Here is a 17,722-nt window from a genome sequence, read left to right on the forward strand (position 1 = left end):
ACATGTGTGGGCGGGACGATTACCGCTGGACACGCCCACACACCACCGTCATTTCCTTAGAGAGCGGTACCACACAGACACCGCCCCCTCCCCGAGTCTTTAAAAAGTCTCAAACTGTCTCTGAAACTACGTTTATGGACGTGCGCGCCTCAATCTACAACCCCTAGCAAAAATTATGGAATCACCGGCCTCGGAGGATGTTCATTCAATTGTTTAATTTTGTAGAAAAAAAGCAGATCACAGACATGACACAAAACTAAAGTCATTTCAAATGGCAACTTTCTGGCTTTAAAAAACACTATAAGAAATCAGGAAAAAAATTGTGGCAGTCAGTAACGGTTACTTTTAGACTCACTCAATTCTGAATCATCTGAATCACTCAATTCTGAGGAAAAAATTATGGAATCATGAAAAACAAAACGCTCCAACACATCACTAGTATTTTGTTGCACCACCTCTGGCTTTTATAACAGCTTGCAGTCTCTGAGGCATGGACTTAATGAGTGACAAACAGTACTCTTCATCAATCTGGCTCCAACTTTCTCTGATTGCTGTTGCCAGATCAGCTTTGCAGGTTGGAGCCTTGTCATGGACCATTTTCTTCAACTTCCACCAAAGATTTTCAATTGGATTAAGATCCGGACTATTTGCAGGCCATGACATTGACCCTATGTGTCTTTTTGCAAGGAATGTTTTCACAGTTTTTGCTCTATGGCAAGATGCATTATCATCTTGAAAAATTATTTCATCATCCCCAAACATCCTTTCAATTGATGGGATAAGAAAAGTGTCCAAAATATCAACGTAAACTTGTGCATTTATTGATGATGTAATGACAGCCATTTCCCCAGTGCCTTTACCTGACATGCAGCCCCATATCATCAATGACTGTGGAAATTTACATGTTCTCTTCAGGCAGTCATCTTTATAAATCTCATTGGAAAGGCACCAAACAAAAGTTCCAGCATCATCACCTTGCCCAATGCAGATTCGAGATTCATCACAGAATATGACTTTCATCCAGTCATCCACAGTCCACGATTGCTTTTCCTTAGCCCATTGTAACCTTGTTTTTTTCTGTTTAGGTGTTAATGATGGCTTTTGTTTAGCTTTTCTGTATGTAAATCCCATTTCCTTTAGGCGGTTTCTTACAGTTTGGTCACAGACATTGACTCCAGTTTCCTCCCATTCGTTCCTCATTTGTTTTGTTGTGCATTTTCGATTTTTGAGACATATTGCTTTAAGTTTTCTGTCTTGACGCTTTGATGTCTTCCTTGGTCTACCAGTATGTTTGCCTTTAACAACCTTCCCATGTTGTTTGTATTTGGTCCAGAGTTTAGACACAGCTGACTGTGAACAACCAACATCTTTTGCAACATTGCGTGATGATTTACCCTCTTTTAAGAGTTTGATACCATGATTCATGTCAGTCCACTTGGTGCAACAGCTCTCCAAGGTGTGATCACTCCTTTTTAGATGCAGACTAACGAGCAGATCTGATTTGATGCAGGTGTTAGTTTTGGGGATGAAAATTTATAGGGTGACTCCATAATTTATTTCTCAGAATTGAGTGATTCCATATTTTTTTCCTCTGCTTGGTCTAAAAAAGTAACCATTACTGACTGCCACAATTTTTTTTTCTTGATTTCTTATAGTGTTTCTTAAAGCCAGAAAGTTGCCATTTGAAATGACTTTAGTTTTGTGTCATGTCTGTGATCTGCTTTTTTTCTACAAAATTAAACAACTGAATGAACATCCTCCGAGGCCGGTGATTCCATAATTATTGCCAGCGGGTGTATTAGCGTTGCTCAGGACAGGAAGGCGCCATTATTAAGGGTGGAGATGTGCTGATCATCAATAATAAACTGGCCGCTTTTTTTTGCGCTAGCGTCACTAGTTCTTAACAGATTTTAATAAATGTGGGCTTGTTTTAAAGCCAACTGAGAGCACTTTCCAATGAACCTATGCGTGTGTGGGTGAAAAAAAAACTTTATGTAAAGTGCAGAAATTTGGGGAAATTATGACAAACTGTGCTGCTTTTCTCTCTCTATTATCGCTATTTGTTAACAGATTTTAATAAATATAGGCTTGCTTTAAAGCCCTTTAATTGCTCTTTCTAATGAACCCATACATGTCTAGGTAGAAAAAAAATGTTTCATGTAAAGTGTGGAAATTTGGAGAAAATATGCCATTCTGTTCATTTACTGTGATTTTTTTTTTCCTGTCATCATAATTCTTGATGGATTTTTGTAAATGAAGCCTTGTAAGTTGTATTCAAGCTCATTAAAAGCTCTAATGAACCCATACATACTTGGATAAACAATCCTTATGTATTAAAATATAAATCTGAAGTATGCCTTGCCATTGTCCCATCAGGTCCCATCTTATCTTATGGACCTCATAGTACCATATCACCCCAATAGAGCACTTCGCTCTCAGACTGCAGGCTTACTTGTAGTTCCTAGGGTTTGTAAGAGTAGAATGGGAGGCAGAGCCTTCAGCTTTCAGGCTCCTCTCCTGTGGAACCAGCTCCCAATTCAGATCAGGGAGACAGACACCCTCTCTACTTTTAAGATTAGGCTTAAAACTTTCCTTTTTGCTAAAGCTTATAGTTAGGGCTGGATCAGGTGACCCTGAACCATCCCTTAGTTATGCTGCTATAGACGTAGACTGCTGGGGGGTTCCCATGATGCACTGTTTCTTTCTCTTTTTGCTCTGTATGCACCACTCTGCATTTAATCATTAGTGATCGATCTCTGCTCCCCTCCACAGCATGTCTTTTTCCTGGTTCTCTCCCTCAGCCCCAACCAGTCCCAGCAGAAGACTGCCCCTCCCTGAGCCTGGTTCTGCTGGAGGTTTCTTCCTGTTAAAAGGGAGTTTTTCCTTCCCACTGTAGCCAAGTGCTTGCTCACAGGGGGTCGTTTTGACCGTTGGGGTTTTACATAATTATTGTATGGCCTTGCCTTACAATATAAAGCGCCTTGGGGCAACTGTTTGTTGTGATTTGGCGCTATATAAAAAAAAAATTGATTGATTGATTGATTGTGGTCATTTACCTTGCTGCTTTTTCCACTGTAATATTATTGCTAGTCTTTTAATGACAACAACATATATATGATTTTTACTAGCATTTTATTACAAGTAGATATAAAGCCATTCAGAATTAATGACTTTTGACCTTCAGTCAGGGTAAAATGTACCTCCTCCATCCCCTCCAATCACGCTGTTAAAATTTAAATGCCGCCTGTGACCACCATGTACGTATCACATTAAATAACAACTGCAAGTATATTTACATAAATATATTCAAACATTTTTGTTTCCATATTTGTATGCATGTGAACGCAGCTTAATGAAAAGAATTTATGGCGTTGAGTTATAGTCTCAGTATAGCAATATTAAATTGCGACATAACGACTTTAAAATAGACATTTATTTTACATAATTACATTAAGGCTATTGCACACTTCATTTTAGTATTGGAGAATTTGTTTTTGTCGTTGGTGCAGTTGATGGTGAAGCACTGGCTGCCTTTTTTCCTCTCATTTCGCTTCTGTTTAACAGGCTCACGGTCTCTCTCCACCCTTAATAATGGCCGCCGTGCAGCACGCCGCTAGTCATGTGACGTCCATTCCAGATCTCTATTTCCATGGTTTTAATTACATATTCTTAACCATAAAGTGCCCATCATTTATTTATTTTTTTTTTTTTTGATTGTGTCTACAAGAGAATGGTCGTGCGGACACTTCCCAAAATCTGATCATTTAACTCCCAATGACGTACCTAGGTTGACAATTACAAATACAAATACAAATACAGCATCTGGAAAATATTCAATTTCAATGTATTTTCATTTATATAGCGCCAAATCACAACAAAGTTTCCTTACCAACCCCCAGCACTTCACATTTTCCACATATTGTCATAATTAATTTTTCCCCACAAAATGCTACCCACAACACCCCATAATGACATTTTTTTTGCAAAAAATCCTTTGTTCAAAACTTTGTTGATGCACCTTTGACAGCAATTACAGCTTCAAGTCTTCTTGAATATGATGCCACAAGCTTGGCACACGTATCTTTGGGCAGTTTTGCTCATTCCTCTTTGCAGCACCTCTCAAGCTCCATCAGGTTGGATGGGGAGCGTCGGTGCACAGCCATTTTCAGATCTCTCCATAGAAGTTCAATCAGGTTCAGGTCTGGGCTCTGGCTGGACCACTGAAGGACATTTAGAGTTATCCTGAAGCCACTCCTTTGATATCTTGGCTGTGTGCTTAGGGTCATTGTCCTGCTGAAAGATGAACCGTCACCCTAGTCTGAGGTTAAGAGTGCTCTGGAGCAGGTTTTCGTTCAGGATGTCTCTGTACATTGCTGCATTCATTTTTCCCTCAATCCTGACTAGTCTCCCAGTTCCTGCCACTGAAAAACATCTCCACAGCATGATACTGCCACCACCATGCTTCACTGTAGGGATGGTACCTGATTTACTCCAAACATGACACCTGGCATTCATGCCAAAGAGCTCAATCTTTGTCTCATCACACCAGAAAATTTTGTTTCTCATGGTCTGAGAGTCCTTCAGGTGCCTTTTTGGCAAACTCCAGGTGGGCTGTCATGTGCCTTTTACTAAGGAGTGGCTTCCATCTGGCCACTCTACCATACAGGCCTGATTGGTGGATTGCTGCAGATGTTTGTCCTTGTGGAAGGTTCTCCTCTTTCCACAGAAGAATGCTGGAGCTCTGACGGAGTCACCATGGGGAGGTGATGTTCTAGTGGGCTTGAGACCAGAAGATCCTCAGTTCAAATCCCAGCCTAACTGGACAATCACTAAGGGCCCTTGGGCAAGGTCTTTAACCCCCTATTGCTCCCGGTGTGTAGTGAGCGCCTTGTATGACAGCGCCCTCACATCAGGGTGAATGTGAGGCATTATTGTAAAGCGCTTTGAGCATCTGGTGCAGATGGAAAAGCACTATATAAATGCAGTCCATTTACTATTCCTGGTTACCTCCATGACTAAGGCCCATCTACCCTGATCACTTAGTTTAGAGGGGCAGCCAGCTCTAGGAAGAGTCCTGGTGGATCTGAACTTCTTCCATTTATGGATGATCTTCAGATTTGTGCCTGGAGACAATCCTGTCTCAGAGGTCTATAGACAATTCCTTTGACTTCATGCTTGGTTGGTGCTCTGACATGCATTGTCAACTGTGGGACCTTATATGTAGACAGGTGTGTGTCTTTCCAAATCATTTGCAATCAACTGAATTTACCCCAGGTGGACTCCAATCAAGCTGTAGAAACATCTCATGATCAGTGGAAACAGGATGCACCTGAGCTCAACAATCTTAAGCTTCATGGTAAAGCTGTGAATACTTACGAGTACATACATGTGATTTCTTAGTATTTTTTTTTTCATTTTTAATAAATTTGCAAAAACCTCAGAAAAAAAACTTTTTTTTCATACTGTCATGAGGTATTGTGAGTAAACTTTTGAGGGGTAAAATGAATTTATTCCATTTTGGAAAAAGGCTGTAACTTAAAAAAACAAACAAACAAAAAAAAAAAAACAGAAAAAGTGCAGCACTGTGAATAGTTTCTGGATGCACTGTGGGTTAAAGGTCTGTTGCACTCTTGTAAGAGCTCCTCGATTATGTTTCATTGTTTCTGGCATGAAAGGAAAACTCTGCACAATGTGCATTTTTAATAAAAAACAAAAGCCAAGATTACAGAGGACCATAAAGAAAGTTTTTTAAAATTATTTTATTTTCCTAGCATTCTGAGATATGTAGTGCTAGAAAACAATACAAACATGCCAAAACAATGCAGACATGGTGTGTTGTCTCTTGCTTTAATTAATTAAAAAACTAATTATATCTGCTAAAATATTGTTTTGCATTATGTAGATCTTCATATGCACTGGATCACACAGTTGTCTTTGGAAACCCGTCTGATCTGAGCAGATGCTGAGCAGGATCCTCCACAACACAGGGGCCTGGTCCAGCCTAAAACATCCAACAAGACCACATCAGTGTCAACTACAAAGTGTTAGTACATCTGTCTTTGCATTTTCAAATCCAGAAATTATTGTAATACATAAGAAACCCAAACATCATTCAATGCAGAAAACAAAACAAAACAGGTGAAAGGTTTCAATAGATTAATTCAGCAAAAGTAGGCATGGTACTACAATAAAAAGTAAGTCCCTTCGACTGCTCCCTTGTTTTCACTTGGGGTCCCCACAGCAGATCCAAGGTGGATATGCATGTTGATTCTGGCACAAGTTTTACGGCAGACGCCCTTTCTGATGCATCTCCACATTACATGGAAAAATGTGGCAGGGGAGGGGTTTGAAGTGGGAACCTTCCACACTCAAACCAAGCACACTAACCACCCCTGTTACAATAAGAGTGCCAATATTCAACCATACTTCTACATTTAAAGCTACAATGTGTAGGATTTAGTGTCATCTAATGGTAAGATTGAAAATTCACCTTTTAGCTTCTTTAATGAGGGGGATTCATACCCCCTTGTGATAAGCAATATGTATAATCCTCTATTTTACAAAAACAATTGTTAAGCTTGTTAGTGTGCAACCAACCAACAGACAACATATTGGGGAGCAACCACTGATTCCTCTTTTTTATTCCAGTTTAACAGCAAAACTGCAAAATGTGCAAGCTGGAGTATGTGTGTCCTTTTCGGACTACTGTAGCAACATGATGGTGCAATATGGTTGCTTCCATGAGGAGGCCCACTCTCATAAAGATATAAATGGATTTTAAGCTTATAAAAACATAGTGATTCATTGTTGCAGGTAATGCAACTAATGAACAGATAGATGGTTATGAAAGCTATATTCAGTTTCAAATAAAACACTCCTAACTCATACATACTTGAATGGAGATGCAGACACATCCAAATTTTTCACAGAATCTGACAATAAGTCATTTGACATTGTGTAACCCTCAAATATGTCATACACAATTAATCATCCAGGGTGTTTGCAGAATCTCCAATAAGTTGCTGGTTCTCACAGCCAGCCTACACACAGGTGCTGTGAATGCTGTGCGGAGTGCAGGCAGAGAGTTTGAGACCTTCCAAGTGAATTCAGGTGTTCATCAGAGATGTGTTCTGGATTCTAATCTGTTCTCTGTTTGCATGGACTGCTTGTTGGGTAAGGCAGTGGTTTCAAATCCTGGATGGTAACCAGTGATGTAAGGAGACAACTTAATTCTTCGGTATTTATTTGGTCATTCATCAGAGGGAGTTTTTCCTTACCACTGTCACCTGTGTGCTTGCTCTTGGGGTTGGTAAGGTTAGACCTTACTTGTGTGAAGTGCCTTGAGGCAACTTTGGTGTGATTTGGCACTATATAATGAAATGAAAATTTGGTCTCTCTGGTGAAATGTAGTACTTGCTTGTCAGCTATGACATTAGGCCATGTGGCGTTTTTTCTCTGGGCATGATCCATCAGTCACCTGCCTCAGTGCTGAGGACCCCAGAAACTGAAGAAAGCAAAGGGGAATCCTACGTATCACCTGTGCAGGTGGACTGGCGGACTGGGTGATTGCAACGCCCAGAACAGTTCTGTTGTGTGTTGGATGCGGTAGTGCACAGTATCAGAGCATGATCCCAGGCCTGACCCGACACCATAAAAATGATTACAGGGACTCCCAGAATAATCGGTTTGTGTACCTTGGTACTAATAATGTAGCTAATTCCTTTTGGCATGGGCTCCAAGCCGATGGCCTGCTTCACCTCCTCAGTCAAAACAACAGGGCTAACTGGAAGACCTTTAATAAACCTGCAGAAAGACAGCCGCAGCAGACTGATGCACACATTTCTGAGTCTTACAAAAGAAAAACCACACCGAAACATTTCGTTTAAACTTTTAGTTTCATTCAATGCTGTTATTTGCATGTGAAAACATGAACTCACTGCTCTTTATTGGTGTCTGGGGGAAAGAAATGCTGGACTGCCTGAACAAACATGGAGATATACTCTTGTAGGGTGAAGATGATGGCATTGGGCCCTGCGTCAAAACTGTAGGCCACCTATAAAACAACAAAAACATACAAGCAAACAAAACATGCATGTGACAGCAATGTAAATATTTGGTACGTGAACATAATTTCATAAGTCTTGTCACACTTGTGGTCGAGTGCAGAAGAGCAGCAACAACTTCAACCTAAAATTTCCAGTCAAACAGGGTGTGCAACACTCTCTCTGAAAGGGATGATGCGTTTTATGAGGGTGCTGCCGAGCTGCACAGAGCTTTTAAAAACAAATGACTTGTGGCCACAATTGATTATGAGCGTAACTAAAAAAAAAAAACTTAGTTGTGTTGATGAGTTGTGCTTCAGCACCTGCTTTCGGGGAACATGTGCATTTAATAATTGTTTATTTCCTTCTTAAATTGTCCAGACCAACTCAAGCATGAGTCATGATTTTTGTAACATTAAGTAACACATTTTGTGTACTATGTGAACAATTAAGCAGGTGAAATCACAGAATAAAGCATGCACATAGGTGCCCAGACAGCATGGTATAATTACTTTTTTTTCCCCATTCCACCGTGAGCTATTATGTGCAGACTTGTTCTCACATAGGTCTGATCAGCAATGTTGCTAGACACTACCACAACCTCTCCTTTACTGTGTTTTAAGCAAGCATTCTCATATTGTGCTGTCCTAGCCAATAACACAAACATTTTCTAACTCAAGTGCATGTGTGATATAAGAGCAACTCAAAGCACGGCATATGCCTTTACTTGTACATTAAGTTGGTGTATGGTTTTACAGTAAAGGTGAAAATGAGGTCTGGAAATGATCTGTATAGCGAAAGACTGGTGCTTTAAAGATGGTCTATTTGCATCATGAAAGACTGTCACTATACATTTGGTATGTGGTGTACTGACCCCCATTTTCAAAAGGATACTTCCTCTAGTCTCCCCCAGTATACCATCAAGAAATAGCTTCAATCAGACAAGGTAATCGCTAGTTATTGTTCGCAAACTAAAAGTTTACAGACTGATGTGCGGTCAGATGGATGGAGGCTCAGATGTGTAACAAGATTTCCAGGTGGCAGGCTCGTTTGCTCATGAGCCGTATAAAAGAAAGTGATGGTAAAATTAGCTTTCACAGACGTTACCAGTTAATGTTACAAGTAACGATTAGGTTAGCATCAACTGTGGTTAGCATTTTCATTATTTTGATCTGTCAGTAGTCAAACGCACCATGTTGCACTAACAGTTTCTGGTATAAATAGTGATACTCTACAAATCCAGAAAAGCAGTAATCCCAGAAAATGTTCTTTTCTGATTAAAATATCACACCTGTGGTTTGCATGTTTGAGCTAATTAGTGAGAGATAACGTGCAACTCACATTATTGCCAATCAACGTCCAAAGGATTCCATAAAAGGTTTTGATAGAACACGTTACCTGAAAGGTTGCCAGTTTTATAGAGTATTAACACCATTTGCAGAGATGTGCAACTCGTCTGAGTTAGCTAAATCCATCACACCACTTGTTCATGTTTATTTTCTAAAGTGTGCCATCATAATGATGCAGTAATAACTATTTTAAAGCTGCTGATCATAATTAAATGGACAGAGCCTTAGTGTTACTCACCCTCGTTTCCCCATAGTGCCGGTTGTAACGATGGACTAAGTTGATGACCTGATGAGACACACTGTTGAGGTAGAAGATGGGAGGGTAAGTGTCAAGACAGGTGGCATGGAACTGGTTACTGTCCTTCATGGTTAGCTTGGCAAATGTGGGAAAATCTTTTCTGACCACGGCATCAATCATGTCTGACATTCGCCCTGGGACGACAGACTCAACCCGATGCTAAAGAACCACAAGAAGACAACAAATATAGCTGTAAGTAAAAGCAATGTACCCAATCATACAGGTTTGTTCAAAAAGTGTTTGAGGGTGAAGAACGCACCTTTAAAAGGCAGCTTGTTTGGACACTGGTTTGCATTCCAGCGGTACTTCCTATTGGCTTCTGCTTGTCACTGGCCTATAATAAAGAACACCACCATAAATCAGTTCTAACTTTGTGTGTGTTCAACATGAAAAAAACTACTAATCAATAATATAGTACGAAACTGCCATATGAATTATTTACACTGGGGTATAAACTGCTCTATATTATTGTCAAATCAAATTTTCTGCATACACAATCTTACCACTAGTACAAGGACTCTGAGCTCAGGCCAGTGCATCTCTGGAGCCACCTGCTGGGCTAGACTGTCCTTGCCATCATCTCGCTGCCCCATGATCCATTGGACAAACCCTCCATGCATACTTCGACAGGCGCTGCCTGAGCCTTGCCGAGCAATCGCGGACAATTCCTCTCGGACTCCAAACACCTGAGCCAGCGTATAGACTGCAAAACAGTGATGGCAAAAGGAGTAAGAGCAGAGAATGCTGGATAAAATGCACAAATAATGCAAACGCAAATAATGAGAATGGCAAGGCAGAAAACATACGTAATGTAGCTTATGTTCAGAGTCTACCATAAAGTCAAACTAGATGTTCAAACTTGGTTTGGGTTTTGTTAAAACTTCCATTTAAAGTCTTTTTTGTAGGGATGAGGGCAGGGATGCAGGTTCACAGTCTGTTCACTTGAGTACTGGACAACTACAGAACCACCTTATGGACAGTTTCATCAACAGAAGGAATCTGTTGACATATTTCAGCTCACAGATAAACCAAGTCAAGGTGATGGCCAAGTGGTTAGTGCACTTAGTTTTGGTGCAGAACGTTCCTGGTTCAAACCCTACCCCTGCCTGTTCTCCATGTAATGTGGAGTTGCGTCAGGAAGTATCAAGCGTAAAATGTGTGCCAAAAAATAAACATGCAGATCCACTTCAGATCTGCTTTAGCAACCCGAATACAAAAACAAGGGAACAGCTAAATGGTCTTACTCATGACAATACCATATATGACAATACCATGGCATAGAACCCTTTACCTTTGCACAGGGAGAGGCCTCATAGCAGGAGCCCATTCAGGCACATGGTAAAAGATTATCTTTGGAGTGAAGGGTCAAACCCATAACCTCTTTTAGCAGAGTCTGTGGATCTGACTTGAAACACACATGTACGGTACTCACCAATACAGGCAAATCCAGCAGCAGACGAGGCAAGCCCAGCAGCAGTGGGAAAATTGTTAATGGAGCAGATGTGCACTTTGTTTGTTAAACCAAGAGGATACACATCACGATCACTGTCCCCATGCCTCTTTCTGGACAGTCGACGAACTAGGGACAACACACATAGGAAACTTTACAGCCCATATTTTCAGTTCTGTCAATGGAAGAAAAAGGAAACAAAGACAACTTACTCTCTCTCAGACAGGACTGGAGTCTTGGGTGGTTTATGTTCTCCTCTTTGCCATTGAGCCATATTCGATCTTTGGCAAACGATGCACTAGTTGCGACTGATGTTTTTGTTTTCAACTAAACAGCAGACAGAGACAGAGTTGAATCAATACATAAATACCCACCAATAGTGATTAGTGAGTAACTTCATATTTTATAGTTATATCCTCACAAACTGCACAATAACACATATTTGGTAAAATTCAAAGGCAAGTCTTCATCTTCTATAAATGTCATCAGGGATTTAGAACCCATGCCAACAGACATCAAGCATGTATTTTTGGATGTATGCTCTTTTGGCACTACATACGTAGCTACTCAAACACAAACAGCAATAAGAGGTGCACTGGTCGGAATGGGAGTTGGTGAGAATAACTGAAGGTATCAGTTACCGTGTCCATTCTCATGTTTCTTATTATCCATAACATTTTGAACGAATCCTTCACAGAAGCAACAAAACACCAATACTTAGTTTCAATTCAAGAGCACAAGCTCATAATTTTATAGTCAACAGTAGTCACCAATACACCTACTGAAATCTATGCACAGAATTTTTCAATTTGTATTTACAGTTCTGACTCCAAAAGCTGTTATCTGTTTTTACATTTTTTTAATGATAATGAAGGCAAACTTAAAGTTCAGACTCAGAGTCCATTTATTTGGAATTTTGCACATATCATAGGCCGAGACTTTTGAATCATATAGCTAATGTGTAAATAACAAATCTTAATCCATTTAGTTGTAAGCACCAAGTAGTATTCCAAGTCATGAAACAGTTTATTTGTTCAATTAGACATAGACAAGCCCCCCCCCCCCAAAAAAACATGACAAGTTACAATTCCTGCACTATTCAGATGATTAGATGCACAAGGGGTGTTCAAGCCCAGCTGTGAAATTGCAGGTAACTAAGCCATGCAGTGCAATGTTGCAAATGCTCAGTGGCACAATGCTGAACCAGTTGTATTTTGAATTAAGTTCAGACTGGATGTTTAATTGACATTAGCCTTTATCAACATCAGCACTAGATGGGGTTTAGCAGCAGCAGGATTTAGCTGTTTCATGATGAGGCAGAAGAAGATACTGTAGGTCATCTATGAGGAATTCGTCGTAACATTGGGTGGCAACGCTTTTGCTTACATGACAGTGAATAAGTGGGCAGCTCTCTTCAAGCTTGGCTGAGAGGGAATTGAAGATGATTTACACATTGTTTGGCTATTAACTGTGCTAAATGAGGAAAATATGAACTCTGTGGAGAACGTGGAGATGGGGGACAGATGTGTGTCTGTCAGAAGTATCGCTGAGGATGCTATCTGTTGGATCCATTGATACCCTACCAACATTCACAAGGAGACATCACACACATACTCGAGCCTCTTCACTGCAGAACAAAAGGACTTCCTGGATTGGCTTATTGACTTGTGACTCAAGGAAAGCAATGCCGAGTCCTGTCAGAGTCACAGCCAGCAAGGATTGCAGTTTCACAAAACCCCAGCAAGTATCATGGTGATTGTCTTTTGGTATGCCTCTGAAATGCATGCTACTGGTGAACTTTCTTAAGTATAGGTGCACAATCAACAGTAATTAAGCATCTACAACCCTAAATTAGAAAAAAATTGGGATGATATGGAAAACGGGTGGGTGTGGAGATTGAAACCATAAAACAAGCAACAGGTTTCATCTTTCCCAGTTTCTCCACTGACATCCACAGAAGGCTAGAATTCTTTCAGAACTATCATGCAACTCTTGCTGGATTCCCTCACTAGTCTGCTTCCAGCATGGTTCCTCAAACCTTAAAAACTGCCTACTTGACAGAGTAACATACGGTTTGTATTCCTTAATAACTGATGTAAGTGAAGACATATTCTGTGAACTGGAAATATTCATGTAATCATCCCCTAACTTGTCTCAAGAAAACTGGCTGTAAAAGTGACTATTTAATCCTTGTATTTAGATGAACTGTGAACTGTGACCAGCCTAACTTTTCTGGAATGTGTTGCAGGCCTGAAATACAGGAATGAATGTATAATCACAAATTAAATAAAGCTGACCACACAAAACATATCTTGGCTTCATACTGTCTGCAATTAAACTGAAGTCAAAGGCAATGCTTTATTTTATTTGCATTTTCCATATTGTCCCAGCTTTTCTGATTTGGGGTTGTATAATAAATAGTAATAAATTAGCTGTCTGTGTCCTTGGACAAGACACTTTTTCTGCATAGTTACATTCCACCCAGCTGTAAAGGGGCTCTAGCCTTCCCTGGGGATGCAATCTATGCCATACTGGTTTCTTGTTCAGGGAGTCATAGACACTCTACTTTACGTTACAGAATCGAAGGATAAGCACAGACACAAACGCACCTCACGGCTCAGGGATTACTTCTTACTCTGTGTTAACTGCAGGGCGAAAATATGCACAAATGAGCATTTGTGTATAATCAGTCCCTGTTTGTACCACTCCACCATGAAGTGGCAGAGGTACAGCAAACAAATGTCAGCCTAAGCACCATTTTCCCCAAATACAGCCAAAGAAGCTGCTAACTGCTTTAGCATTGTCTGAGTGTCTTGGTGGCTTCCCTCACTCGTCTCTTTCTTGTACGGTCACTCATCTGTCTACTACAGAAAGAATATTGACATAAATGAAGTCAAATATTCACTAACTTATGTTCATGTACCGATCCGATTTGTCTTAAAAAAATGACTGTGAAAATGATGATTTGTCATTTTATTTAGATTGTCCAGTTACTTGTGGTCTCTGAAAACAGTGATGTGTATAAAAATAGCTGTAAAGCCCTTTATTTGAAGCTAGGACCACACATCGTGATTATTTCATTTTATAAACTGTCCAGCTATAGAAATAACAGCAACTTCAGCATTGTGACCCTTCAGGGTTCAAACACTAAAGTACTTTTTTGGTGAATAATATAAAATATGAAGAATTTTAACGGACCCTGGTGGCATAATGATACATGTACCTGGTCTTGATGCAAAGTGACGCTCAAAGATGAATTAAGGGGTAGAATCAATTCTTCATTTCTCTTCCCCCCTAAAAAAAATTAAAAATATCAGTTTTCTTAGTGACAAGTTAACAGTGAATTCGACAGTGGCTTAATCTTTATTATCATTACTTTGATACTTACAGTATTTGATAACAGCGATGTTAACAGGAGCGGTGCAAGTAACTATGTCAACTCGATCGTCAGGCATCGTTCTGTGAATACCAGGGTATTTCTTTTTTTTTTTTAATATTTTCCTTTCAAGGGCAAACTACTTTCACGTACAGCACAGCGGGGATTGTTTACCATCACCACTCAAAAAGGCTGCAGTTTCCTTGTTTCCTCTCCATTGGTTGGTTGGGAACACGTGGCTAAGTGCACCGTCCAATCAGAGCTGAGTCTTTTCAGTATAAAATCTCAATTGCCAATCAGACCGTGCGACCAATGTCGCGTGACTACGAGGCGAGAGCAGGCGATCCCACACGACACCCAGTACATTTCTAAAACGATTTTAAATCAAATACACGTACGCTTTCAAAACGATCGTATAATAGTTCACCTAAAAAGATCGTATTATCACAAATTCGACCAAAAAACAGTTTACCAAATACAATAATTTTATTATTTACAAATATTTTAGAATACAATGGGGTAATCAGTCAAGTTCTGAGCTCATTTAGTTATTTCTAGTGTATCGATACCAAAGGTATTTGAGTTATTACATTCTGATCAAACTAACCACTACTTTTTAATTTTGTCCAAATTGTGCTCAGAATATATGACAATTTGAACATAGAACTCATTTGGACATATCTTATTGATCGTACGTGTCCACTAAAAAAAAAAAAAAAAAACTGAAAAAATATTCATCATTCAAGTATTTAAGTTATATAACTATTTGAGTGGTTCTGTTATGCATCTATAAAACTAAACTTACATACATGCTGCAGCAGATCATCCATCTCCAGTACTGAGCTCTTGCTTTGTACCATCTGCATGCTGATCTTACATCTAAGCTAACATGCAAGGTCTGATGTTGAGAAGAAACCTCCACTAACACAGGGAGAATATGCAAACCCCACAAAGAAACGACACTCAACAAAAATATAAACGCAACACTTTTGGTTTTGCTCCCATTTTGTATGAGATGAACTCAAAGATCTAAAACTTTTCCACATACACAGTATCACCATTTCCCTCAAATATTGTTCACAAACCAGTCTAAATCTGTGATAGCACTTCTCCTTTGCTGAGATAATCCATCCCACCTCACAGGTGTGCCATACCAAGATGCTGATTAGACACCATGATTAGTGCACAGGTGTGCCTTAGACTGTCCACAATAAAAGGCCATCTGAAAGGTGCAGTTTTGTTTTATTGGGGGGGATACCAGTCAGTATCTGGTGTGACCACCATTTGCCTCATGCAGTGCAACACATCTCCTTTGCATACAGTTGATTAGGTTGTCAGTTGTGGCCTGTGGAATGTTGGTCCACTCCTCTTCAATGGCTGTGCGAAGTTGCTGGATATTGGCAGGAACTGGTACACGCTGTCGTATACGCCAGTCCAGAGCATCCTAAACATGCTCAATGGGTGACATGTCTGGTGAGTATGCCGGCCATGCAAGAACTGGGACATTTTCAGCTTCCAAGAATTGTGTACAGATCCTTGCAACATGGGGCCGTGCATTATCCTGCTGCAACATGAGGTGATGTTCTTGGATGTATGGCACAACAATGAGCCTCAGGATCTCATCACGGTATCTTTGTGCATTCAAAATGCCATCAATAAAATGCACCTGTGTTCTTCGTCCATAACAGACGCCTGCCCATACCATAACCCCACCGCCACCATGGGCCACTCGATCCACAACATTGACATCAGAAAACCGCTCACCCACACACCACACACAGTCTGCCATCTGCCCTGAACAGTGTGAACCGGGATTCATCTGTGAAGAGAACACCTCTCCAACGTGCCAAACGCCAGCGAATGTGAGTATTTGCCCACTCAAGTCGGTTACGACGACGGAGTCAGGTCGAGACCCCGATGAGGACGACGAGCATGCAGATGAGCTTCCCTGAGATGGTTTCTGACAGTTTGTGCAGAAATTCTTTTGTTATGCAAACCGATTGTTTCAGCAGCTGTCCGAGTGGCTGGTCTCAGACGATCTTGGAGGTGAACATGCTGGATGTGGAGGTCCTGGGCTGGTGTGGTTACACGTGGTCTGCGGTTGTGAGGCTGGTTGGATGTACTGCCAAATTCTCTGAAACGCCTTTGGAGACGGCTTATGGTAGAGAAATGAACATTCAATACACGAGCAACAGCTCTGGTTGACATTCCTGCTGTCAGCATGCCAATTGCACGCTCCCTCAAATCTTGCGACATCTGTGGCATTGTGCTGTGTGATAAAACTGCACCTTTCAGAGTGGCCTTTTATTGTGGACAGTCTAAGGCACACCTGTGCACTAATCATGGTGTCTAATCAGCATCTTGATATGGCACACCTGTGAGGTGGGATGGATTATCTCAGCAAAGGAGAAGTGCTCACTATCACAGATTTAGACTGGATTGTGAACAATATTTGAGGGAAATGGTGATATTGTGTATGTGGAAAAAGTTTTAGATCTTTGAGTTCATCTCATACAAAATGGGAGCAAAACCAAAAGTGTTGCGTTTATATTTTTGTTGAGTGTAGGTGGCACTGAAACCACGTTTTTGGTGTGAGGAGAGAGGTCTCGCCACTGTTCCACCATATTGCCCCAAGTGTACACAGTATTAAAATAATGCAATGGTTAAAAAAACCCTCAGCTGTATGAGCATATACCTTTTAACGGCATCAGAGGGTGTATGTGCACATACATTACCGCTTGTGATGCGTGTGCACACTGAGGTCCATGAGATGTCTTGTAAATCACTCCAGAGGTGTTATAGGTTACAAAAACAGCATTTTCAGTTTTAAAAGTGTTTATTTCTCACTAGCTTTTACATATGAGAAACATGTTATATTCACACAGAAACGCAGCAGTTTCGGAGTAGATTCTGCCATGTTGGCTTAACAGCCAGAGAGACCAGCCAGTGACATCACAGTGCCCCCTACTCTGATTGGCTGTCACCCCCGCCCCCCAAAAAAAGAGCAGATTTACAGATCTCCAAGGTCTGTGTCCCAAGAATGTTCCCTGTGAATTTGAAGACCAGCCCTGGCAGTAATCAGACTGGAGTTATGCTGAGCACAGACAGACAGAAGGACAGACAGACTGACACAAAGCCTTCACAATACCAGATGGCCATATTTTGATGGCCTTGGTTAAAAAAAACAAAACAAAACAAACAATTTCT

General features: G+C 40.5%; 1 protein-coding gene across 1 annotated transcript; it reads right to left on the reverse strand.

Annotated features, from left to right (window-relative positions):
* Positions 1-5,767: 5,767 nt before the first annotated feature.
* On the reverse strand, positions 5,768-14,618 carry mvda (mevalonate (diphospho) decarboxylase a). The gene is made up of 10 exons (XM_034189222.1): positions 14,528-14,618; positions 14,363-14,433; positions 11,352-11,466; positions 11,122-11,268; positions 10,193-10,392; positions 9,949-10,023; positions 9,630-9,848; positions 7,938-8,053; positions 7,695-7,803; positions 5,768-6,001 (listed from the first exon to the last, which is right to left on the reverse strand). The coding sequence occupies exons 1-10, from the start codon at positions 14,592-14,594 to the stop codon at positions 5,921-5,923; spliced, it is 1,200 nt and encodes a 399-aa protein (XP_034045113.1). The 5' UTR covers positions 14,595-14,618; the 3' UTR covers positions 5,768-5,920.
* Positions 14,619-17,722: the final 3,104 nt, after the last annotated feature.

Source organism: Thalassophryne amazonica, chromosome 2, assembly GCF_902500255.1.
Source record: "Thalassophryne amazonica chromosome 2, fThaAma1.1, whole genome shotgun sequence".
NCBI classification, from domain to species: Eukaryota; Metazoa; Chordata; class Actinopteri; order Batrachoidiformes; family Batrachoididae; genus Thalassophryne; species Thalassophryne amazonica.

Coding starts and splice junctions, on each gene's coding strand:
- mvda (XM_034189222.1), bottom strand. CDS start 14,594: ATGCCTGACGATCGAGTTGACATAGTTACTTGCACCGCTCCTGTTAAC. Junction 14,434..14,527: donor CATCGCTGTTATCAAATACT/GTAAGTATCAAA, acceptor AATTTTTTTTAG/GGGGGAAGAGAAATGAAGAA. Junction 7,804..7,937: donor CCAGACACCAATAAAGAGCA/GTGAGTTCATGT, acceptor GTCTTTCTGCAG/GTTTATTAAAGGTCTTCCAG.